Source organism: Ceratotherium simum, chromosome 33, assembly GCF_057802395.1.
Source record: "Ceratotherium simum simum isolate JZ-2026a chromosome 33, ASM5780239v1, whole genome shotgun sequence".
Lineage (NCBI taxonomy): Eukaryota > Metazoa > Chordata > Mammalia > Perissodactyla > Rhinocerotidae > Ceratotherium > Ceratotherium simum.
Window position 1 is genome coordinate 17,206,667 of NC_141932.1, and position 25,921 is coordinate 17,232,587.

A 25,921-nucleotide genomic window follows, 5' to 3' on the forward strand; every position below is an offset into this window, starting at 1 on the left:
GGGTGTGGGGCGATCTCCATCAGAGCCCCCTCCCCATTCTCCCATATGAATAATTGTGGTTTCCTCAGTCTCATGTGAAGTTTATACAACATCTATACCAAAATTCTGGCTCCACTCGCAACTCCTGGCTCTGTGGCATCCACAGATCCCACTCCCCCCCGCCCCAAACAGGTCATTGCATCCAGGGCTGGTGTGGACGGATATCAGCAGGACTTCTCTGGAGGACCATCTGTTAATATCTGTCACAGCGACAGGGGCGCATACTCTCTGATGCAGCAAGTCCCCCTCCAGAGTGTGTCCCAATACCCACGCTAAGTGTGCAAGGTCATCCCCAACCACGTCATAATAGTGAAGGGGCAGAAACAATACGAATGTGCATCCACAGGGACCTGGTTGAAAAAGTCCTTGGCGTCCCCCCTTGGAGACCATGTGACTGTAAAAAGACTAAAGAGGCTTTCTCTGAATTTCCAGAAACTTTCAGTAATAAAAGCAAGGTGCAGAACAGTGTGTATGAAACGTTACCTATTGTGGGGGAAAAAAAAGAAAACAAAATATATTTGCAGTCTGTGCATAAATAAACTTACCAGAAAGTCGTGCCATGGTTATTCTCGGTGGGTCCCTCGGCAGGGACCCAGGTGGGAGCGGCAGATAGAAGACTCCCCAAAGATATGCGGGTTCTGATCCTGGAACCTGTGAATATGTCCCCTTAGGAACATAGGGACTCTGCAGATGTGATGAAGTTAAGGACCTCGAGTTGGGGAGATTATTCTGCACTGTCCTGGGGGGTCCTAAATGTAATCACAAAGGGAAAGAGTGAAGCAGGAAGGTCAGAGAAGGAAGAAGGCAGTGCCATGCGGGGCTGTGAGCCAAGGAACGCAGGCGGCCTCTGGAAGCTGGAAAAGGCCAGAAAAGGGATTCTCCGCCGGAGCCTCCAGAAAGGAACGTGGTACTGCCGACACCTTGAGGTTAACCCCGTAAGACTTACTTTGCATTTCTGATCTCCAGAACCGGGAGAGAATAACTTTGCATTTTTAGAGGCACTAAGTTTGTGGTAATACAATCCCCCCATCTAAAGCGTACCTTCAAATGGTTTTTGGTATATTACATGATTAATTTTTAAAAATTGTGGGAAAAGAGAGATGACACAACTTTTGCCATCTTAGCCCATTTTTAAGTGGACGGTCTAGTGGCATTACTTACATTCAAATGTCGTGCGAAACTGGATATCCATTTGCAAAAGAATGAATCTGGGCCTTTCCCTTAGACCCTACGTGCAAATTAACTCAAAGTGGACCCGGGAATCTTTTCCTAATTTTTGGTTTTGGGATGTTTATGTATTACCTAGTTAAAAAAACTAAAGGGAGAGAGAGAGAGACAAATGAGATGAGCTGGGGACTCGTGTCCTCGTGGTCTTCTTGATTCAGGGTCTCGCTTCCACGTCTCTGGCTTCGATCCACATGGTAGCAGACCAGCCCCTCCTCAATTCCCACAAAAGACCCCCTCGCACACAGCCACTCGAGGTGTAATAAATAAACTTTAATGAGGTGTTTGGCGGCTGGGGATGGACAAGTGTTTATGTGGCAGCAAGGTAACCAATCCGCCACTCATCTCCCTTGGTCTCCCCACACTGTGGAGCCCCACTGGCCTCGTCACACCTACCATCCCGCTGGGGCCCGTCCCTTCCACATCCTTTCTCTGATCCGCATGCTCTCATCTCTGTCCGGAGCGTATCCCAAATCCTTCTCATTTTCTCTTGCAAAGCAGCTCACGCCTAGCTTTCTTGTTTAGCATCCTGGGCCAAGCTCTCATCTCCCTAAGGAATTTTCTCCGACAGACAGTTCTCCCTGTAAGAGAGATTCTAGTGCCTGCCCCCAAGATCACAGACTTAAAGGAAACACATCAGCAGCAGCTGAGCAGTTCGGCCTCCTGGGTCCGGGGCTGCGTCCATCCAGGTCTGAGGGCAGCGTGTCCACACAGCATCTCATCCTGCTTTCCTTGTGGGGTCACCGGCCCCCCTTCCCCAGGGTCCTCTCAACCCCAGCACGCTGGCTACAGATGCTCTCCTGGGACCCGGGTCTTGGCAGAAGATGCCTGGAACTGACAACCTCCAGGTTCACGTCCACCAGTTGTTCCTGCTCCTCGGACAGCCCCGGGCAGCTGACCTCCAGCGTCTGGCTCTCTTTCAGTGACAGATCTTGTAACCACAGAGATTCGACGGCCACAGAGATTTAGAAGCTCAAGGCCAGAGATCAAACTCTTACAAAAATTCTCTGGCAGCTGGAACCGCCTGCGTGGCCCCACTATGCAGGAAACGATTCATTTTGCCCAAAGCGAGATTTCGCCCTTTGCCCCTGGCTCCTGGGACGTAACCTCTAAGCCCTTAGAATGTTCTGGATGACAGGAGTCTTTGTTTACTGGGGCCAGGGGCCACACCGGATAGTTTATGCTAACAGTGTAATTTACGGTGGAGGCCCTGGGTCACGCAATATTGGCTTGACCTCTGGAGGGGCTGGAGACTAAGGTCAACTACATGGGTGGTCAGCCGAGTCTAGAGGATCGACCCCAATAAAAACTCTGCGCACTGAGGCTCAGGGGAGCTTCCCTGGCTGGCAACACTCTGCCTGTGCTGTCACATGTCATTGCTGGGAGAAGTAGGAGCTGTCCATAGGACTCCACTGGCAGCGGACAACCGGAAGCTCGAGCCAGCCCCCTCCTGGACCCTGTGGCCCCCTGCGGGGTCCCATGTGTGGTTTTCACATGGCTGATCTTCATCTCCCACTTTCATCGCGATAAACCTACACGTGCGTATAACAGCTTTCCTGAGTTCTGTGAGTCCTTCTAACAAGGGACTGAAGCCGAGGGGGGCCTGGGGGACCCCTGAACTTGCACCTGCCCACTGTGTTGTGAGGTAGAGGGGACATTCTTGAGGTCCGGCATGGGGGGAGCAGCCAGTGTCTGTGGAGGGAGGCTTCGTCCACTGGGGCAGGGTCCTGCTGTGAGGCCCATGGCCTCCCCAGATCCAGTCTCTCTCCATCCAGTCCCGATGCTGTCATCTCGTGCCCTCTGTCGGAGCGTCCTGGGGAGAGCTGGCATTACGGTTCACCACTGAATAGTAGACATTCTAGAAGGGGGATATTCAAACTTCAGCCTCAAGATCCCTTCAAACAAAATCTTCCCGCTGAAGCCGAGCGTGCAAAGAGCCACAGGCCTGTCCCCTCCCCTCTGCCCGGGAGCCGGGGCAGCGCTTCTCAGGGCAGGGTCATGAGTGGGGAGAATGCAGATCCCCAGGCCCCAGCGCAGACCCGCCAGACCAGACTCAGGGGCGGGGCCCAGGAACCAGCATTTTAGCAGACCTTACAGGGGATTCTGCCTGGCAGGAAGGGCTGGGAACAGCCGCTCGAGGCATTTGGAGAAAAGATCCAGGACCTGGCTCCTGAGGCCATGCTGGCTTGTGGATAAACACCGTGGGCGCCCGGAGACGGCTGTCCCCTCCTCGAGAAAGCCCCCAGCGATGAGTGTGGGGACCCCCACACCCTCCTCAGCTCCCTCATCACACTTACTTTGTTAGCAGAGGGGCTGTAATTGTCCCGACCTGGGGAAACACGAGGAGACGTTGTCAGGGATGAATGACAGTACTCGGAAGCATGGGGAGAAGACACATGTGGGCGCCAGGGCCCCTTGAATTCTAAGTCCCCGCTCTGCTCCTGACATGGGAGAGCCACTCCCCTTAGTGGTTTATACACGTGTAAAACAGGCCTGGGGTCTATGCTTCACCCAGCTAGTCATTCAGTTATTAAGCATAAACAAACAGTTACTGGGCACGGGCTGTGGAACCAGATGGGAGGGTTCAGACCCCAGCTCTGTCCTTTACGAGCTGTGTGACCTCGGCCAACTGACTTAACCTCTCTGCGCCTCAGTTTCCTCAACCATCAAGCAGGGACTGATTCAGCAAATAGGAAATGTCTAGGTGGTGCCAGGGGCATTCTAGGTGCTAGGGACACAGCTGTGAGCAAAACAGACAAAATCTCTGCTCTCATGGAGCTTATAATAATAATAATAATAATAATTATAGGTCATCTATACCCAGTATGTGGCTCAGAATGTGCCACATGCTGTACCTGTCTTAGCAGGTACAGTTACTCCCATTTCACAGATAGGGAAACTGAGTCAGAGAGAGTCAGTCACTTGCCCATGGCGACATCATTAATAACGCAGCAGAGCGAGGGCCCAGACCGGGGCAGTCTGGCTCTGGAGACAAACGTTCAGCAAACCGAGCCTCAAGCGCCTCCTTCACGCCTGGCCCAGCGCGGTGTGGTGCTAGGGACGCAGCTGTGACGGTGACAGTTCCAGATCCCCCCTCCTGGGGCTCCTGGTCCACCGGGGAGAAGGGCAAGTCCCCACACAGTGATGACCGAGGGTGAGCAAGGCTGGAGTGCCCAGAGCAGGCGCTTGGCTCATTCTGGGGGAATCAGGGTGGGCTTCCTGGAGGAAAGAGTCTGCAGCTGGGATGTGAGGAGGCAGTTTTGTGTACTGGTTGAGGGAACAAGCTTTGGGGTCAATAGAACTGCCTTCTACTCCTGACTGTCCAGCTGTGTGCGGTGGGCAGGGAACTTCACCTCTCTGAGCAAACATTCCCTTATCTGTAAATGGGGTCCTGGCGGGACCCACTTTGCAGGGTGGCCGTGAGCCTTCGAGGGGCTGTGCAGAGACAGTGCTGCCTGCAGGGAGGGCTCCGCAAAATGCAGCTCTTCTGGTTACAGAATTAGCTGAAGGGCTTCGCTAGAAGGCACCACGGGGAGGGTGTCCCAGGCAGGGGAACAGCCTGTCAAAGCCCTTGAGATGAGAGACCACCAGGCCCTTTTAGAGCCGGGATCAGGGTCCCAGTTCCTGCCACCCCCTCTTTTTCCATGAGTCGTCACTTCTGAGCAAGGCAGATGGAGGAAAGCCGGGGGCCTCAGTGTCATTCCGCCCTCCATCCATCTGGCAGGGGCTTCTGTGTCACTGGAATTAAAAGCCAAAGTCCTTACTGCGACCTTGAGGCCCTACAGGATCTGCCCCACTCCCTAAATATTTGTAAAATGAATCAATGATCCAACGAACAAGATTCCCTGGTCTTAGTGTCCTCGTCTGTGAACGGGGAACCTCATGGTACTGGGGTGAGGATCTGGTGAGAGGTTGCCACGTGGAGGACTTAGCACAGAGCCTGGCACACAGTAGGTGCTCAATTATGGCAGCCGTGGTGATGCTCATTCACGGCAGACAGGCAGGGAATATGTCAAAGAGGAGGGGACTCACGGCAGTTTCTGAGCAGCAGGAAAGAAACCAGGAGCCCCAGCAGGACCAGACCAGCCAGGATTCCCAGAGTCAGGAAGACGATATTCCCAAGGGACGAGCTTGATTGTGCCTGCTCCCTGGGAGGTCCCTCTGGAAGAGAAGAAGGAAGCAGGGGCTTAGGTTCAGAGACTTTGGGGTTTTCACCTGCCCCACAAACGTTATCCCTCATTCCTTTAGGAAGCTACCATTTTGCCTCCCTCAGTCCACATGGTTCAGGTGGACTTGACCCCACCCTCTGGTTCCTCAGATGGGAATTTGACCCAGGCCTGGCCAATCAGAGCACTCCATTCTCCCTGGCTGCTGTGATTGGTTCATAGAGGGGCTCTGACCTCAGTTGAGCCAATGAGAGCCAGCCCTGGGACTTTGGCTAGAGCTATTGAAAGTGATGTATTCTTTCCTCTGGGATTACTAAACTGGTGAGACATGAGCCTGTAGCTGCTGAGGGCCATCTTGCCTCCCTGAGGGGAGAGTCTGCCTGAGAATAAAGGCAGCATAGAGAAAAGCAAAGACAAGAGAGGTAAAGAAAAGTTCCTGGGTTACACAGTTGGAGCACCTGGATCTAACCATACCTGAAGGTGACTTTCAACAAAATCTCATTTTTGCTTGGACTATTTTGAGTTGTTCTTCTATCAACTACAACTGATAGAGTTCTGCCTAATGTACTTAGAAAGGCCTTTCTGAGTCCCTGGGGCAGAGGGATCGCACAATTACCCCAGCCTGGGTTTGCAGAGGCAGTGTATCCAGGTGGCTGTACAATGGTTCCAATGGTACAGTCGTTGAGTTAACAGAGAGTAAAGCTGACCCTATTGGCCCTTTCATGAGGGGGCTTAGGGGAAGGATGGGAGTCAGAGAGCATTCTTGTGGCTGAGGGACCCCCTTCACCAGGGACCTCAGAGGGAATCCTGCTGCGACCTCCTCCTTTGGTCCCTCTGTTCTCCCCACCCAGGGGACTCCTCACCTCTGACCAGGACGGTCAGTTCAGCCTGGCTAGTCCCTAGGTCATTGGTGACATGGCAGATGAAAGTCGTATTGATCAAACTGTCCACGGTATGGATCAGGAGCTGGTGGCCCTGGGCCACAGCAGAGGGTGGCAGGGGACCCTTGGTCCTGGGAGAGAAAGATGGGTGAGAACGTGGCCTCTGCTGGAGGCCTCGAGTGACGGGGTTGAGCAGTCTCTGTATGCCAGGAACGCAGACACCCTCACGCCGTCTACAGTGTAAGCCGACAGCAACCTGGGCACCTGACCCTTCCTCACGCACCCACATCCAGCCCATCAGCAGAATCCTGTCTGCCCCACCGTCAAAATCCAGAATCCGACCACTCCTGGGGGCCTCCACAGCCGCCGCCCTGGCCCGATCCCCCTACTTGTGGGCCACTGCGGCCGCCTTCTCACTGGGCTCCTCGCTTCCACCCCAGCCCCCATCCCACTCCCCCCCCACTCAGCAGCCTGAGAGATCTGGTTAGAACTAAGTCAGCTCACGTCCCTCCTCTGTTCAGAGCCCTCCTGTGGCTCTCACCTCACTCAGAGGAAAGTCCTCACCAAGGCCCCAGGACGGCCCCGACACCACTGACCACGTTATCTGTTTCTCTCGCCCCTGCCTCTACCCATGGTGCCCTCCTTGCTGATCCTCAAACAGAGGAGTCGAGACCCCCAGCCCCTCCTCCCTCGGACCCGGGGTCCGGGGTCCCCGGCCCCTCCTCCCTGAGACCCAGGAGTCCAGGCCCCCAGCCCCTCCTCCCTCAGAGACCCCCAGCCCCTCCTCCCTGAGACCCAGGGGTCCGGGCCCCCGGCCCCTCCTCCCTCAGACCCAGGGGTCCATCCCCCACCCCTCCTCCCTCAGACCAGGACTCACGTGTTCCAGTCATAGCCTGTGGGCGCCGGGTTGCTGCGGACGTCACAGTTCAGGGTGGCCTCACTACGGCCAAGATACCAGTTGTCATCATAGCCGGAGATGGAGACCTCGGGGGGGTCTGGGGGAAACAGACACACAGGCTCAGAGACGGGGAGCCTGCAGAGGGGCCTAAAGATGTGGGATTCATGTCAGAAGAGGAAAAGGCATCAGTGGGTTTCAGGAACAGCCCAAGATGGAGAGGCCAGGGGGGGTCTGGGTCAACGGGTTCCCTCAGAGAACAGAAGCCTGTGAGTCCTCGGCAGGGTGGGAGGCAGCGGGGTGCAGAGAGGGCTTCTGAGGTCCTGCCTCTCTCTACTCGCTTTCCTGAATAGCCAGGTCCCGGCGTGCCTTGAATGTCCTGTGAGAAAAGGCCTCTTGGACACTCGTAACACATAGGAGCATATTCAAGGCTCTGACAAGTCCTGCAGAAAAGAATCCTGGATGACCTTGCTTCAGCCTGCTGCTTATCCATCCCTAACCTGATTGACAGGGAAGATTTTCCAAAGTCCCCAGGGGCAGGGCCAACGAGACAGAGCGTTTTTTTTGTGGAGGGGGGCAGTCAGTGTAGATCCCCTCCTCCCTCAGAACCAGTGGCGATGTTGAGGGGGTCCAGTGTAGACAGTGCCTGAGCGAACCAGTGTAGCAACTGCCCGGGAGGGAGTATTCCACACAGACAATCACAGGAGGACCTAGCCCCAGACAAACCAGTATAGACAATACTGGGGCAGAAGGGGGTGTAGACTACATGGGGGGGACAATGTAGACAATTCTTCAGGGGACCCAGTGTAGATGATGTTGTGGGTCCACGTGAGAGGGTGCCCAGGAGAACCAGTGTGGAAAATGCAGGGTGTCCAGGTAGACAGTGGTCATGGGACATCATGGGGAATAGTGACAACTCCCTATAGCTGGTGGCCTAAGTGACTGGTGTAGACAATGGGGGCAGCGCTATCTGTGGCCCAGAGGAGCCAGTGTAGACGACGGGAAGGCAGTGTAGCAACACGGGCATGGCCAATGCAGAGTTGCACAGGGAAGCCGTTGTAGGCAGTGTGTGTAGACTGTGTTCAAGGGAGCCAGTATAGACAGCGTGGGCTGTCAGTATAGACAAGACAGGGGAGCCAGAGTACACAACCGGGGGGGTCAGCACTGACTGTGACCTAAGAAGCTGGTATGGGCAATGAAGGACAAGTGTTGTTTGTGGTCCAGGGGAGCCGGTGTAGACAGTGTAGGGGGGCGTGCAGACACTAGTCAGGGGAGCTGGTGCAGATGCTGGGGATGACATTGCAAGTGGCCTGCGAGTCAGTGTAGACAGTGGGGGTGGAGGCAGCGGTCCCCGCCCTGGCTCACACTTGGGCACACTCACAGCGCACTTGGAGGATCACGGGCAGCAGGTGGGGCTCCTCGAAACTCTCATGCTCCACCCGGCAGGTGACATTCTTGCCGTCCTCCTGGCTGGAGGGCGTTAAGGTTAAGAGGCTGATGACGGTGACCGTGCCGGGGAGGGGCCCCGGCACCTGGCTCTCATTGGCCTTCTCATTGAGGCACGAGGACCAGGAGATGTGGGCGGGCGGGCGGCCCCCCGTGGAGACGCAGCGGGCCACGGGCACGGGCTCCGGGCTGAGCCTCGGGCTGAGCGGGACCTCCAGGGGCTCAGCCTTGTTCTGGGGCTGCGCTGGGGAGAGGAGCAAAAGGGACGGGTCACGCCTCGCCAGCAGTCACTCCACAAACATCTCGGCGGCAGAGGAGGGCGGCTAACTGGGGTACAGGATGGCCAGGTTCAAACCCCAGCTCTGTCTCTGAGCAATGGGGTGGCCTTGGGCAAGTCTGTGCCTCAGTCTCCTTGTCTGTCAACAGGGGATAATGACAGGATCACGGGCAATGAGAATATATAGGCAAAGCTCTTAAAATGGCACAAAATAAGGACTCAATAAATACTATTATTGGTAAGTGAAAATGTTGCTTGGCTCTATTGGGCAATGTCAGGGACCCAGCAATGACCGAGGCAGCCCCAGCCCTGCCTTCGCAGGGTGCACAGTCCAAGGTGAAGACAGACTTCCCCAGACAGTGACGACCCAGAGTGGGCAAAGCTGGGACGGGGGAGCCCAGAAGGGGTGCCTGAGCCTGGGGGAAGTAGTCAGGGAGGGCTTCCTGGAGGAGAGGACGGCTGAGCCGTGCCCTGGAGGTTGAGAGGGGAAGTAACTGGCTCCAGGTCACACAGTCGTAAGCGACTCAAGTTTCACATAAGGTCTGTCTGACTCCAAAACCATCTCGCCCAGCATTCTGGGGATTTCCAGACCCCGAGTTTCACTTGATTCCTTCTGCATCGTCACCTGGGCTGTTATTTACCGCAGATTTCTCTTTAATTTCACTCACGGGTTCTGTGTTACCCTCATCCTAACCCATGAGACCTGAAGTCCCAGATTTGCTGAAATGCAAGAGCCACTTTTCCTTGGGTGCGGTGTGCCAGGCACTGTGCCAAGAACTAACCTTGCACAAGCCACTCCCTCGAGGCTTGGAACTGTACCTGGCACAAAGCGAAAGACGACTGTGAGCTCTTATTAATCCTCCTAGCGACCTCCATTTCACAGATGAGGCAAGTGAGGCACAGAGACGTCTTAGTTTCCAAGAGGAGGGCCTGTCCTCGTCCCGGGATGACAACGCCCCGGGGCACCCGGGCCCTGCGGGGGAAGCGCTCCTCTCCTGGGGCTCAGAATCTCTCCCTTCCAGTCTGTCTCAGCTCTCCAAACGGTGTAACCAGACCGGACAGCTAGGAGGCGCTCATGCGCCATGTGTTCTAGGCGGTTCCCCGGGATAAACAACTGGGATGCTCAGCACGGCTTTCCGAGGGCAGCGCGTTCTCACGAACGCTCTTTGCAGATGAGGAAAGGAGGATCCGAAATGACCCCACTTGCCCGAGCTGGCAGCGGCCGAGCTGGGAGGCAAACTCAGGTCACCCCGCTTCCCAGACCCCCTCCCAGTACTCAGCGCCGCCCCTCGTCCCCGGGATGTTCTGCCCCCAGTCTCCAAGATCTTTACCTTACCCTCTGGGATCCCTACGATCTTGCGGTCCTCCAGCCCCTCCTCCTCCGCGTCCCCCATCACTGCCCCACCTCCTTCTTTTGTCCCAGGGAATCTCGGCTCTGGAGGCAGGCCCTCCCGCCGCGCCCCCCGCGCGCCGCCCCTGCGCGCCCCCTGCAGCTCACCGAGCACGCGGAGCCAGGTGCGCGCGCTCCTGCTGCCCTGCGGGAACAGGGCGAACTGGCAGGTGTAGTTGTCCTCGTCCTCCGCGCGCAGCTCCCGCACGGCCAGCGACGCGTCCCGCAGCTCCTCCCCGGGCCTGGCGGCCACGAACTCCAGCCGCCCGGGCTTGGCGAAGCTGGGGCCCTGCGCGGGGTGGAAGACGGCCACGCTGGGGGCGCCCGGCCGCGCCTGCCGCGTCCACGTCACCTGCGTCACCCGCACGTCCCGCTCCGGAGGCTGCAGGCGGCACGGCAGCTGCGCGGTGGCGCCCAGGAAGCCGCGCACCTGCGCGGGGGCCAGCACGTCCACCGTCGCGGTCCCTGCGGGGAACCGCGAGGCGGGTCACACCCGGGCGTCCCCGGCCTGGATGGACCCTGGGGCCTGAGCCCCTTGGGAGGGGGGGGGGGCGGGAAGGGGGGAGGGAAGGGGCGGGACGACTCCGGATGGGGCAGGGGCCGGGGAAGGGGGGCTGGATTCAGTCTGCAAGGGGGTCGCCCCGCTTCACTGGGCTATTATTACCGTATTTCCTCCATTTTTAAAATGGTGGTAAATATTGTGGTTAAAAAATTAAATTTGCCGTTTAAGCCATTTTAAAGTGTACAGCTCAGTGGCGTTAAGTACATTCACGATGTTGTGCAACCATCACCGCTGTCTAGTTCCAGAACTTTTGCATCACCCCAGCATCATCCATTAATTAATTCCAAAAGGCACTGGGACGCTGTCATTTACAGCACGACTCCGCGGAAGTGCTTAGAGCGTTTCCGATTTAGAGGTGGGAAAAGGGGAAGAAACTCTAGGTCTTAGAATCCACGAAATACAATATTATTGTTATTACTCTGTGGACCCGGGATGGGAGAATGTTTGTAAGGGATCCTGGCACAAGAAGGGGGGCGATTATAGCCCAAGGGTTTGGATCCCTTCAGCTCTCCGCTGTCAGCCTTCAGGCAGGTTCCTTAACCTCACAGATTCCTTTTCCTAGTTTGTAAAATGGATCTGTTAACAGTTAACACAGGTTGCTGACACAGATCGGGGGCTGTTCTGAGTACTTGACACATCTGTCAGCATTTAATCCTTAAGCAGCTCCTCAAAGCGCCACTTTATAGATGGAGAAACTGAGGCACAGAGTCGTTCGCTCCAGGTCACACAGAGGGTAAGTGGCAGAGGTGGGATTTGAACCTGGGCAGGCTGCGGTCAAAGGTCCTAACCTCTGCTCCACCAGGCTCCATGTGAAAGTCTTCCTGCCGAGGGCCCCAGCACAGAGTAGTCCTCAATGCGTGTAGGCTCTTACAGATATTAGTAAACACCAAGCTGTGCATTCTTATTAGTGATAATAAGGATCATGGGGAAGGTGGGAAGGAGTTAAGCTCTTTGGCCCCAGTCCTGTCACACCCTGGCTCTGTGGGTCTTTACGCAGGCGGCTTCACTCCCGAGCCTGTTTCCTATAAAATGGGGGTGTTTATAACTAAATAGCATTGCTGGGAGGACTCAATGATGAAATCTATGTAAAGGGACTCGCACTTGCCAGGTGCTCGATAAAGATGAATATGATCATTACTGTCGTTATGAGGAAGAGGAGGCCAGAGGCAGGGGACAGGGGTGCATGGACCGTACTGTGTGGAGGGAGGGCACAGTTTGGACACAGGGGACCTGGGAGTGGTGAGCACGCTAGTCTGGGTTCGAGTGCCAGCTCTATCAGTGATGTGCTGTGCAGCGCTGGGCAGGTGCATCTCCTTCTCTGGTGGCTTCCTCCATCAGAGGGCAAGGGCTCCTCCAGGGCAAGGCTGCCCTGAGGCTGGAATTGGGTGAAATGGCCTTTCTCTCAGGGGCGTGTTCCCTATGGAACAGCCACACCCAGCACTGAGCTCTCCCTTCTGTGTGGTCTCCTCCAACCCTCCCCACGGCCCCATGAGATCTGCACTTGTATTTTCATCCTCATTGGACAGAGGGGCCAAGTGAGCCTCGGACAGGCAAGCCACTGGCCTGGGCTAACCAGCAAGTGAGAGGCAGAGCCGGGGTCCAGCCCTAGGCCTGGCCCACGCTGCGCCCAAGCTCTCGGGCACCAGACTCTCCTGCCCCGGTAGAGGAGGCTCTGCTGCTACTTCCTGCTGGGCGCCCCGGGCAATCCCCTCTCTGTGCCTCAGTCTCCTTATCCGTAAATGGGGGCCACAGTATGACCCATGTTGGGAATCTCCTGAAAGGGCTTTAGGTCGGTGGTTCTTGGTGAATTCCTAAGCCTCAGCAACCTCTTTTCTGGAGAAATGCCCAGTGTTCTGAAAATCGCCTTCTGGGAAAGGCTGAGATGAGGGATGCTGGCTTCATCGGGTATGATGATTGCCCACTTGAATTACCATTATCGTTGTTGTTCTTACCCACCACATGAGACATTGCTCTGCATCCTCCCAAGATTCGTTACAAGGCAGGTAGGATTCCCCCCACCCCCAACACTGCTTATGCGAACAGAGAGCTTGGGTAACTTTCCTGACCTCACACAGCTATTAAATGCGGAAAGCTGTTTTCAACCCTGGGGCTGTCTGACTTCAGAGCTGTATCCCCAGTCCCTGGAACACTGCCTGATGCACAGTAGGCCCTCCATAAACGTGTCTGAGATGAACGCATGAATGAATGAATGGCCACACCCTTAGAGTCAGATGTTTGGCGTCAGAAGGCGCACCGGGTTTTGTGCCACTGCCCCCCTTTCCCCACGTCAAGCATCCTGTGTCGTGATCAGCAGGCTGCGGGGGTCTGGGAAGGATGGTGGGGATACGGGGGAGCAGGGAGGTAGGTGCCTGGCATGAATCACCCTCCGCTGAGTTTTTCCTGGAGAATGACTCAGCCTTCACAAATGTCCCCATGGCTTTCAGACAGGAGAGTCGCGCCCCATGGGCTTCCAACCCTGGGGCGGAGGGGAGTGGGGGGGGCGCGCGAAGGGCAGCGCCCCCAGCCTTCAGGAACCCAGGAGACCCAGTGCGCGGCTGCTGGGGAGGGAGAGGGGAGCAGGGGCCGCCCGACTGCGCGGGGTCACTCACCGGCTCCCAGGGGCGCCCAGGACACCGAGAGCAATGACAGCAGCAGCTGCGGCCACGCCGAGAGAGTGGCTCCGGCCATGCTGGCGTCCTCCCGGAGCGGGGCTGCCGGGCAGGGGCGCGCCTCTTCCTCGGCTCGCCGGGCAGCAGCCTCCACTCGTCCTCACCCCGGAGCTGCTTCTGCCCAGGAGACCTCCGGGGGCCGCGCGCCAGAGACAGAGCCTGGTGACTGGGATCAGACCTTCTGCTTTCTCGCCTCCAGGCTGATGAGGAGGAAGGAAGGGACCTGGCACGTGTTCCCCAAGCGCAGACTGGGCTCTCCGCGCCTGCGCTGGCAACGGCCACTTACTCCCGGCCGCACCCGCAGGAGGTGGGCACTGAATCAATCAAGCAGGCTTACGACAGCAGGATCCCCATTGGACACGCGAGGAAACTGAGACCCGCAGAGAGACAGCGACTTGCTAAAGCTCGCGGCTGGTAACTGACAGAGCTGAGATGCGAACCTGTGATGGGGACAGATGCTGAGTTGTTAACCGCCGGGCTGTCCTTCCACTCAGCCTAAACCCCTGGACTTCGGAGCCAGACACGGGCTGATCCACGTGGGGCCTCAGTTTCCCCATCTGAAAAATAGAGGTGATAACAGTACTCACCTCCTAGGCTTAAACAAGCAACTGCTTAGCCAATTCTTGGTACATTGTTTCTACTTAGGAAACAGCAGCTATAAATGTAGCAACAATAACAGCTACTGTTTTTGCTTTATGGTTATCATCAAATAATGATGCTGATGAGAATGATGATTCATTCATTCTTCACTCAACATACATTTATTGAGCTAGGTAGTATTCCAGGCACTGGGGATGCAGCAGAAAATCGTACACACAGGGCCAGCCCTGATGGCCTAGCGGTTCAAGTTCGATGCTCTCACTGCTTTGGCGGCCCAAATTTGCTTCTCGGTGCGGAACCACACCACTCGTCTGTCAGTAGCCATGCTGTGGCGGTGGCTCACATAGAAGAACTAGGACTTACAACTAGAATATACAACTATGTACTGGGGCTTTGGGGAGGAAAAAAAAAAAGAGAGAGGAAGGGGGCCGCCCGGTGGCGCAAGTGGTTAAGTGCGCGCACTCTGCTGCAGCAGCCCGGGGTTCGGATCCCCGGCGTGCACCGATGCACTGCTTGGCAAGCCATGCTGTGCGGTGTCCCATATAAAGTGGAGGAAGATGGGCACGGATGTTAGCCCAGGGCCTGTCTTCCTCAGCAAAAAGAAAAGGGGAGGATTGGCAGATGTTAGCACAGGGCTGATCTCCTCACAAAAAAAAAAAAAAAAAAAGAGCGAGAGGAAGATTGGCAATAGATGTTAGCTCAGGGAGAATCTTTCCCAGCAAAAAAAAAAGGGGGGGGGAATTAAAAAAAATAATAATAATACAGACAAAATTTCCTGCCTTTATGAAGCCCATATTCTGTTGGAGGGAGATGGACCATAAAAAGATTAATACACAGAACACCATTGTGTCTGGAGGTGATAATGGTTATGGAGCAATGTAGAGCAGCGAGAAGGATGAGAGAGAGAGACACTAAGAGAGACAGAGAAATGAGAGAGAAATGGAGAGAGACACACGCTCAGAGATAGTGACTGGGAGACAGGGAGAGAGAAATAGACACTAAGATAGAGACAGAAGCTGAGAGTCAGAGAGATGAGAGAGAGACAAAGAGAGATAAGAGAGACAGACCTGAAGATAGACAGAGCGAGATGCGAGGGACTTGAGAGGTGACGGAGACCCAGAGAGCCATATGCTCAGGTGCAGAGCCTGGGAGACCTCCTGGTCCCCAGCCATGTCCATCCCAGCCATGGCCCCCACCAGGCCCACTAGCAGTTCTGACCCTTGTCCCGTGCCATCCCTATATCTTTCTAGAAAATTCCCCCTTTGGGCTTTGGCCAGCCTGGAGGGTCCTGTCCCCTGCTGCCCTCTCTGATGTGGACCCGATGTCCACTCATGGCACACGGTGTGGGTGGGCTGCTCTGATCTCTTGCCCCGGATGTTTGTAGGTGAATTTCTGAATGGAAACATGGAGCCTGGTGTCCGGGAAACCTCAGAATTTTCTGGCACCCTTGTTCTGGGCAGCTGAGTTATCTCTGAATCTGGAACCTGTGGCCGATGCTGTGTTCCTCTTCTGGACCATGACGTCACCCTCCGGGGTTCCCCCTTCTCCCAGGGCTTCCCGGCTGCTGTGACTCTGGCAGCCTCTCTGAGAACTCTGGATGGCCAGAGGCTGGCTCCCTCGCCCACTGCTGTTTGGGCTTCAGATTTGGGGCCCACGTCACCCCATACTCTTCCTTTCCCCCACTGGGCTTCTGACTCCTCGGGGACAGGATCAGGGCCTCTGTCTGAAAACAAACCATTAGAGCCTTGGTCCCAAACAATTCCACATAATGGGAACGACACAGGCTCTCAGTCACTGAAGTTCAAAATGGGGGTCCAGGCAGGGCACAGGGTGGGGAGGGGGGGAGGGAAGGTTAGGGAGGGAGTCAGAGATGGGGTCAAGAAAAGCGAGCGGTCTCAGGGATGGGGCTAGGATGTGGGGAGGGTCAGTGTGAGGGAGTGGGCCCTTGGTGGCTGGTTTTCCTGGGCCAAAAAAACCCAAAAAGTTGAGTCAATAAATACTTGAGAAGGCCAAAATGTTCATGCTGTCAAAATTGCTGAATTATATAAAGGGGCTTGTTTCAGGTCTGGATGAGGCTGGGTGAGGAGGTGATGGAGGGAGATTGGTGCTAGTTGGAATGGGTGGGTTGAGCCAAGGAGTTGTCTGGTTCCCCGACAGCCCCTCTGCTGGGCTCCCCACCTCTGAGCCCTGAGGGGTGGTCTGGGTTCTCATTAAAACTATCCTCTGGTTCCCACAGCTCCCTGGGCTTCTCCACCATATGGCCCTCTGCTGCTTGTATTCGTTCAATCAACACATATTTATTGAGCACCTACTATGTGCTAGGCCCTGTCCTAGGTGCCGAAGATACAGCAGTGAGCCAGAGAAAAATTTCCTTCCCTCCTGGAGGTCCCACACTGGATGGGAGTTGGGGAGAGAAAGATAATAAACACGTAGACAGGTGCTATGCTAGGGGATGGTAAGAGCTAGGAAGAAAAATAAGACAGGGTGAGGAGACATGGAAGAATTTCTCCAAAATCCCTCCTTTGTGGCTGCCCAACAGTTTTTTTTTTTTTTTTGGTGAGAAAGACCAGCCCTGAGCTAACATCTGATGCCAATCCTCCTCTTTTTTTTTTTTTGCTGAGGAAGACTGGCTCTGGGCTAAAATCCGTGCCCATCTTACTCTACTTTGTATGGGATGCTGCCACAGCATGGCTCGACAAGCGGTGCATTGGTGCACGCCCGGGATCCTAACCGGCGACCCCCGGGCCAACACAGTGGAGCACGCACACTTAACCACTTGCACCACTGGGCCGACCCCTGCCCCGCACTTTTGACTCTCCTCCCTCCGCTTTGCCTGCCTTTCTTTCCTTAAGCAGCAACCAAAAAACTCACAATTTTAGTGTTCTTTGCAGCAGGTGCAAGAAGTAGGTTTCACCAATCAACTTGCATTTGGAGGGGAAAATGCAAGCCGGTTCTGAGCAGATGTTTTAAAGCTGTGGCCTGGTTCATCCATTGCTCTTGTTCTTTGGTCCCCATAACTGCCTGTTCCAGATGGAGCTGCTCCTTCAGCCTCAATCTCAGGATGAAGAAGATGTGTGGAGAAGAGTTATAGCCGACCTGAGGTCAATGTGTAATGTTGTGTAACAATGTAACATTCTCACAACGAGTGAGAAATTGACGATGCCAGTCACCAAGATTTGGGGGTTGTTTGTTATGGCAGCAAAATCTAGCGAAAGCTGACTGATAGAAAAATCATCTCTGAGGTGGTGAGTTTAAGCAGAGACCTAAATGAAGGCAGCTCTGCAAATGCCTGGGATAAGTCTTTCAGGCACAAGAAAAAGCAGTGCAAAGGCCCTGAGGCAGAAACCTGCTTGATGACTTGAGGACCAGCAAAGGGGCCAGTGTGGCTAAAGCAGAAAGAGTGATGAGGAGTATAAGGATCAGTTCAGAGAGGTATGAAGGGGCCAGATATTATTGGGACATGGTTAAGTTTCCATTTTATGGAGATGGGAAGACTTTGGAGGGTTTTGAGCTGAGGATGTGACTGGACTTGTGTTTAACAGGATCCCTCTGGCTGCCGTGGGGTAACAAGCCGTAGGGGGGAGAGGGTTGAAGCAGGGAGCACAGCGGGAAGTGAACTGTACTGGTCCAGGGGAGGTGATGGAGGCACATTCCAGGGTGGCAGAAGGGCAGGTGAGAGGAAGTGGTGGGATTTGAGTGCATTTTGAAGGTTGAGACCCAGAGGTTTGTGGACAGATTGGGTGTGGGGCATGAGAGAAACCTGTCTTTCTCCCTGACGACCCCAAAGACCTGGGCTGAGGGAAGGAGGAGGCACCCTTGACTGAAATAGGACCGACGACAGGAACGGCAGGTCTGGAAAGAGAAGCAAGTGTGGGTTTGGACATAACTGCTCACTTCTCTGTATCTCTCTGTCAAGACTCTAAATTCCTTGAGAGTTGGGGCCAGTTCTAGGCAGTTTTCTTCACTCAAGGGCTGAAATATCTATTGAAAGAATAAATAAGCGAATGGATATCTCCAATGGGCCTGTTATAGTTCCTTGGAGTTTATCCCATTGATGCTGTGGTTTTCCAACTTCTGGATCCAAAAGAATCATCTGGAAGCTGGTATAATCCAGCAAATATGAGTATGTTTCCTTGTTTTTCCCTCCCCCATGGAAAAAATAAATAGTAGCATTGTCCTGTCCCTTCCTGTTTTTTTACTTTGCAACATATTTTGGTGATCTTTCCACACAAGGACATAGCAAGCTGCCTCATTCATTTATTCATTGACAGCTGGGTAGCATTCCACTGCATGAACACACAGTAAATTTTGAACCCGACCTCACTGGATGGGCCTTTAGAGTGTTTCCACCTCTTTGCACTTGCAGACGGTACTGCCCTGAGTGACGATGTCCATGTCATTTCCCACGTATGTGACAGTATCAGTTCCATATATTCCTAGAAGCTGATTTGCTAGGTCAAAGGGCAGGCACATTTGTGGTTTTAGAGGATGTTGCCAAATTGTCCTCCAGAGCTCTTGCCAGCGAAGCAGGAGCGTGGTGGCAGAGTTTCTGCCCACAGATGCTCACAGGTGGTAGTGAACTGAAGCCTTTAAAATTTCAGATGCGAAGCTTTGTTCAAAAGGGTCTGATGTAGGGGCCGGCCCCGTGGCTCAGCGGTTAAGTGCGTGCGCTCCGCTGCTGTCAGCCCGGGGTTCGGATCCCAGGCGCGCACCAACGCACCGCTTCTCCAGCCACGATGAGGCCGCGTCCCACATACAGCAGCTAGAAGGATGTGCAACTATGACATACAACTATCTACTGGGGCTTTGGGGGGGGGGGGAAAGGAGGAGGATTGGCAGCAGATGTTGGCTCAGAGCCAGTCTTCCTCAGCAAAAAGAGGAGGATTGGCACGGATGTTAGCTCAGGGCTGATCTTCCTCACACACACACAAAACAAAACAAAAAACAAAACAAAACAAAAAAAACAAAAGCGTCTGATGTGGGATCCTGGAGGCTGGGGGTGTGGCGGGGAGAGAAGAAAGAGAGGGAGGGAGGCAGAAAGGGAGAAGAGAGGGGAGAGAGAGAGAGAGACGCAGGAAAGAGAGAGAAGAGAAGAGAGGAGGGAGAGAGGAGGGAATGGTGGGGTGGGGCCTCCAGAGGGTGACTCTTTTGGTTCAAATTCCAGTTTGACCAATTAACAGCTGGTGATTAGAAGCAACCTGTATGGATTCTCTTGCCTCCTTTTTCTCATCTGTAAAATAAGGGGTCATAAAAACTTGCAGTGATGGTTACATAAGTTATTAAGAAATAAGTTATATGGCTAAAAAGTTATTTATTTTTCTGCTCAACAAATGGCAGGTATTATTATTTTTTCTTGAATAAATTTGACATGTAACATTGTGTAAGTTTAAGGTGTACAGCGTGTTACTTGGATACATTTATATATTGTAATGTAATTGCCGATGTAGTGACATTTATCATATTACATCATTATAGTACAGTATTACCGTCTGTATTCATTATACTGTGCATTAGATCTCTGTAGCTTATTTACTACTCGTTACAAATTTGTGCTGTTGAACACCATCACTCTTATCCCCCTCCCCCATCCCCTTGTAACCACCGTTTTACTCTCTGTTGTTCACAGGTTTAACTTTTTTAGATTCCACAAATAAGTGAGATCATACAGTACTTGTCATTCTCTATCTGACTTATCTCGCTAAGTGTAAAGTGCTCAAAGTCCATCCATGTTGTCGCAAATGAAAGGATATCTTCCTTTCTTTTTTTTTTTTTAAATTTTTATTTATTTATTTTTTTCCCCCCAAAGCCCCAGTAGATAGTTGTATTCATAGCTGCACATCCTTCTAGTTGCTGTATGTGGGACGCGGCCTCAGCATGGCCGGAGAAGTGGCGTGTCTGTGCGCATCCGAACCCAGGCCGCCAGCAGTGGAGCGCGCGAACTTAACCGCTAAGCCACGGTGCTGGCTCGATATCTTCCTTTCTCATGGCTGAATAATATTCCATTGTGTATGTGTATGACATCTTCTTTATCCATTCATCCACTGATGGGCATTTAGGTTATTTCCATATCTTGGCTATCGGGAATAATGCTGCAATGAACATGGGAGTGCAGATATCTCGTTGAAATCCTGTTTTCATTTCCTTTGGATATAAACCCAGAAGTGGAATTGCTGAATCCATAGATCCTGGCAGATCTATTTTTAAGTTTTTGAGGGAGCTCCATATTGTTTTCCATAGTGGTTGGACCAATTTACAATCCCACCAACAGTGCACAAGGATCCCCTTTGCCCCACATCCTCGCCAGCACCTGTCATCCCTTGTCTTCTTGATGACAACTATTCTAACCGGGGTAAGGTGGTTTCCCATTGTGGTTTTGATTTGCATTTCCCTGATGATTAGTGGTGTTGAGCATCTTTTTATGTGTCTGTTGGCCATTCCAATGTCCTCTTTGGAGAAACGTCTATTTAGTTCTTCTGAAGAGGCAGCTATTACTATTGGTGACTTGGGGCTTATGAGACCCCTGGATTACCTTGCTGGGCACCCCCGATTAGGAGCTCCTGCCATGGGCAGTGGAGAGCCATTGAGAGTTTTATGCAGGGCGAGGACCTGATTGCAGATAAACCTTATGTTCCTCACGTGGAAAACAGCAGTGACAACCCCAGTCTTGCCCTCTCTGTGGTGCCATTATGGGGATGGACAGAGAATGGGGTGGGGGGTTGGTGAGGGCGGAGCTTTCGTCTTCTATGCTCTGAAGCTAGGCAGGAAAAAGTTGGCAAAGAATACCCTTGACCCGCCAACCCCACCTGTCTGTCCTTCCCCAGTAGCTGCCAGAGTGGGCACTTCCTCTCTCTCATCTCCCACCAGCCCCACCCCCACATCCACTTGGGGCGTAGTGGTGCTTCACGATGGTTGTTCCCCTCCTTTCTCCCCCTCCAAAGCCCCAGCCCTCTCAAGGCCCAACCAAGGAAGGAAATGAAACCTGCCCTCCCCAGCCCACTTCTACACACCCATGACTAATCATCGGAGCCACACCCTTTCTTGGGTCCCTGCTGTCTGCAGTAAAGTCCAGATTCTAGAGCCTGGTTTCTAGCTCCTGCATGCTCCGGCCCCCGACCACAGGTCTGACGTCTCTTCCTCTTCTTCTTTTCACGTCAGCCAGATGGAAATTCTTGGAGTCCCCCAACAGGCCACATTTTGCTCATCTTCAGGCTGAAACAAACTTTTCCTCTGGTCTTCACCTGGCTAATGGCTATTCACACTTCATGTCTCAGCTGAACCATCCCCTCCTCCAGGAAGACTTCCCAGATCCCCAGGCTGGGTAATCCTTCCTCTGGTCCCCCCGAGTCCCCTAGGCTCTCCTGTCCCAGCCCTGCCCACTCTGAGTCGTCATGCTGTTACACCCGCCAGGCTGTAAGTTCCACGGAAGCAGGGCCCCAGGGCTGTGCAACTCACAGCTAGGCAGTGACACTTCAGTTTCCTCATCGGTACAATGGAGCTAAAAATAGCTTCCACTTACCAGGGTTTGGGGAAATAAATGGAAACGATGCATTAAAGCCCTTTAACACAATGTCTGGGAACTATCACTCTCCGGAGACATAGCTGCTCTTATTGTTAATCATCTTAATATATTCTCCGGCACAGCTGACCCCTCTCTCAGGAAGCCCTCCAGGCTGGATCAGGAGACCCTCTGGGCTCCCACGTCCCAGTCTTGACTACTCTGGGTCATCACTATCTGGAGACAAATCTTTCTCTTCCACTGGACTGTGAGCCCTGGGAGGGCACGGCTGCAGCTGTAATGTCACCCCTGGGTCTCCAGTACTGCCCAGCACAGGGCGCCACACAGACCAGGCACTGGAGGAAGGCATGTTGAGTGAATGCATGAATGAAGGAACGACTTTAGCGATGACTTGATCTGAGTGTTGTATGTCCATTAGTCCTCCTTGCCACTCCAGCACATACTATATTATCTATTATATTATAGCATAAACACATATTGTTTTCTGTAAATACCAGAATTTCGAGAATTTACTCATGAGGTGGTGTGTGTGTGTGTGTGTGTGTGTGTGTGTAGGAGATAGAGATAGAGAGAGAGAGAGAGCAAGCTTGGGAGAGAGCTTGAGGAAGAGCGTTGGGGTGGGTTTGAAAGAGGGAAGAGGTTGGGGGCTGGTGGGAAGTGGGGAGGGCAGAGGCCTTGGGCAGGAAATAGGCTAACTTTTGGAGATCAAGTCTGTAAACTCTGTGAGGGCAGAGAGTGTCTGTCTTGTTCACGGCCATGTCTCCAGCATCAGAGCCTGCCACACTGAAGGTTCTCAGTGAACAGTTGTTGGGTGAATGAATGGACCAGATGTTGTTCAAGTAGCCTAAGAATCTTGCTGTGCCTCTATAATTGTGAATCACTGTGTACGTCGAGTAGGCCTTGAACCTGCGGTAAAGTTCTTTTGTTCCCCCTCAGGGAGTAGAGAGAGTATGACACCTTGCTGATGAGCACGGTGAGCAAGTATGGGACCGTCTTGCCACCACTCTCCATTCCGAGCTCTCAGCAGACATCAACAATCGATGCAGGCACTCCTTCCTGGCAAGAATGCTGGCAGACATCAACAATCGATGCAGGCACTCCTTCCTGGGGAGGAGCATTGATGGGTTCCCGGAATTCTCAATACAGCACTTTGAGCAGCCACTGCCAATTTATCAAAAATGGTAGTTGAGAAGAAATATATTTGCCAACCCTGGCACAATGGATGTGAAAAATAAGAGTTGGGGAGAGAAATTATGGCCAGAGGTTATGGCAAGAAATCCCTTGTACATTTGACTTTTTGCTTATTTATCTTCCCTTAGATCCTTGAGGCCTTGGCTCACCCTACAAGGACAGAAAAGAACTAGGTTAGTGTTTTACTCCACACCACAGAACTTCCAGGGCTCAAAAAGTGTTTCACGGGACTGGCCCGGTGGCATAGTGGTTAAGTTCATGTGCTCTGCTTTGGCAGCCCAGGGTTCTCGAGTTTGAATCCCGGGTGCAGACCTACACTGCTCATCAAGCCATGACGTGGCAGCATCCCACATGCAAAATAGAGGAGGATTGGCAGAGATGTTAGCTCAGGGCCACTCTTGCTCACCAAAAAAAAAAAAAAAGTATTTCACTTACTTTCTTTCTTCCATTCATTTATTCATTCAACAAGTGTTTATTGAGTGCCCATCATGGACCAGCACTGTTGTGGAAGGAAGACACAGTTTCTGCTCTTTGGGACTCAGAATCTATCGGGAGACAGACATTATTAAAAGATCACCCAAACACTTATAAACTGGGAACTTTCAATGACTGTTGAGAAGGAGAGGTTTACTGGGTGTGTGCAATCGGGGGCTGAAACCCAGGTAGGTGGTGACCAAGTTGGGACTTTTAAATGAGTAGGAATTAACTGGGTGAAGAGAGGAGAGGAAAGCACTCCAGGCAGAGGGAACAGCACGTGCAAATGCCCGGTGGCAGCAGAGAACTGGGTAAGCACAAAAGAACGAGGGAGACTGGCTGGCTCTTCACTAAACTCATTTCCTCTTATTTCCAGGAACTCAGCCAGATTACATTTTTCAGAGTCTCTCATATTACGGTGGTTATATGACCCAGAGCAGGGCAGAGACACTGGCTAGAAGGAGCGTGGGTCTCTGAATGACTGTGTAGAGCAGTCTCCCCAGTGACTTGCACTGGACCACATGAGTGAGAAATACACGTTTACTGGGTTAAGCCACTGCCATTTTGGAGATATTTATTACAGCAGTTAGCCAACCCTGAATAAAGTCAGTGTGCCCGGTGAGAGGAAGCACAAAGCAAGCTGAAACCAGAGATGTGAGCCAATGATAAAACCTGCAGGGCCGTGTGGGGCCAAATGACCAAGCTCAGGCCAGTGGAACGTGAGTGGAAGTGATGTGAGCAACTTCTGGGTCGCGTCCTCAAAGGAAGGCAGCGCGCCTGTCTCCATCATCGCCTCTTCCTGCTGGTTGGAGTGGGGACATGTTGCTGCGCCACCCTGATCCTGTAACATCCTAAGGATGGCAGGGCCATGGAGTGAAGGAGCCTCTGTACCATTCCTGGACTGCTCCCAGCAGGATTGTTATGAGAGAGAAACTGACTTCCATCTTGTTGAAGCCTCTGTGATTTCGGGTCTATGCCGAACTTACATCCCAGTGAGATGGGAGGGCCCCTGGGGGAGGACCAGGTTGAGAGAATGAACTTTGGGTTTGGGATAAATCTTGGAAATAATGTGGTCTCCTCAGCATCGTCTCCCCACACCCTGAGCCCCCCATAATCGTCAGGCAGTTCAGCCTCCTCTCTGCCCACTCCCTCCACCCCAGGCCAACTCTTCCTTTTTTGCTGCTACCTGTGGTCAGTGAGCACATCATGACAGACGTGGCTGCCTGGGAGGGACAGACTGCCAGGAAGAAGCAGGAAAGTTCTGGTTTTTCTTTATTTTTTTCTTCTCTCTGGATACAAAATGTGTGATGTCTGCATAGTCACAGAATAACCAGAACAGGTGTGAGATTCTCGATTTTCTTATCTAATGTCTCTTACTTTTGACAATTCTTTCATGTTTCTGGAAGTTGCCCTTTTCCCCACTGGGGGATGCTGGGATATTATTTTGCCTGTTCTGGGCTCACACTTTCGCTGTGGCCAAATTCATTCATGCCTACCCGTGGTCACAGGCTCCCTCCTAGCCATTCAACTTTTGTTTTGCCAAGTGGCATTTAAATTTTTGACTGTATGGCCTAAATCTCATGGTTAGACATATTCGTTAGGATTAGACTGGGCTGCAAGGAAAACAGAACTGGAAGAACAGTGGTTTAAGTAAGATAGAGGTTTGTTTCTTCATTCATGTAAAAGGAATCCAGAAGTATCTAAGACAGGGCTGGTTGGATGGCTTTACAGAGTCTCCAGACACCCATTTTGGTAAATCAGCTCCCTGAAAAAATTCCTGATTTGTAATGTTTTCCAATGTCCATGGTGTAAATACCACTACCACTGTTGGTTTCAAGCTATCAATGTGTCATCATTAAATGCAGAGTTGGGAAGAGATGTACACAGTGAGCTCTTGTGAGCTGGCACAAGCTGAGTTCAGCACACTTCTGACTTGGCACTCTGTCTTCCTCCATGTGAGACGTTCACCTCATGATCCAATATGGCTGCTCAGTTCCAGCCATCACATCCCCATTCCTGCCAGTAGGAAAGGGTGCCGCCTCCTTTTAAGGACATGTTCCAAAAGCCACACATGACACTTCTCACATTTTATTGATGATGTAGTTTTTTCCCCTTTGGACATGATGTGCCCAGCTAAAAGTTGAGGATTCTGTTACTATGGAGGGAGGAGAGAATGAATTCTGGGGCCCTGAGGGCAATCTCTACCACAGCTGCTGCCCAGATTGGGCTCTTCTGCTGCGCTGAGATGACCATTCATCCTCCACCTGAGTTTAGGTCAGGGGCCTCGGAAGGAGACCTTGTTTTTCTGCCAGAGAGAGTGAGAGGAGTTTGGATCAAGTTAATCCAGTTAAACTCCAGCTTGGAAAAGGGTTTGTGACTCAGTCAATGCTTCCATTTCTGAGCCTTTGAATTTTCCTAGTAGTGTGGTTTTAGTCTCTCACTCACTCATTCAACAAACATTTATTGAGCACCTACTGTATAACAGAGACAGGTCTTGCTCTCATGGAGCTGACAGTCTAATGGCTGAGATAAATGTTAAATAATCACAAATGTTAAATATTTAATGACACAATGTGACAAGTGCTATAACG

At 52.8% G+C, this 25,921-nt stretch overlaps 1 protein-coding gene across 2 annotated transcripts; it reads right to left on the reverse strand.

Moving 5' to 3' along the window:
- Nucleotides 1-1,515: 1,515 nt before the first annotated feature.
- On the reverse strand, nt 1,516-13,781 carry PVR (PVR cell adhesion molecule). Of its 2 annotated transcripts, XM_087421590.1 has the most exons (8): nt 13,490-13,781; nt 10,427-10,783; nt 8,587-8,895; nt 7,188-7,305; nt 6,293-6,441; nt 5,296-5,424; nt 3,561-3,592; nt 1,516-3,121 (listed from the first exon to the last, which is right to left on the reverse strand). In XM_087421590.1, the coding sequence occupies exons 1-8, from the start codon at nt 13,566-13,568 to the stop codon at nt 3,050-3,052; spliced, it is 1,245 nt and encodes a 414-aa protein (XP_087277716.1). In that variant the 5' UTR covers nt 13,569-13,781; the 3' UTR covers nt 1,516-3,049. The 2 variants fall into 2 exon arrangements, with proteins under 2 accessions (XP_087277716.1, XP_087277717.1); XM_087421591.1 differs by lacking the exon at nt 3,561-3,592.
- Nucleotides 13,782-25,921: the final 12,140 nt, after the last annotated feature.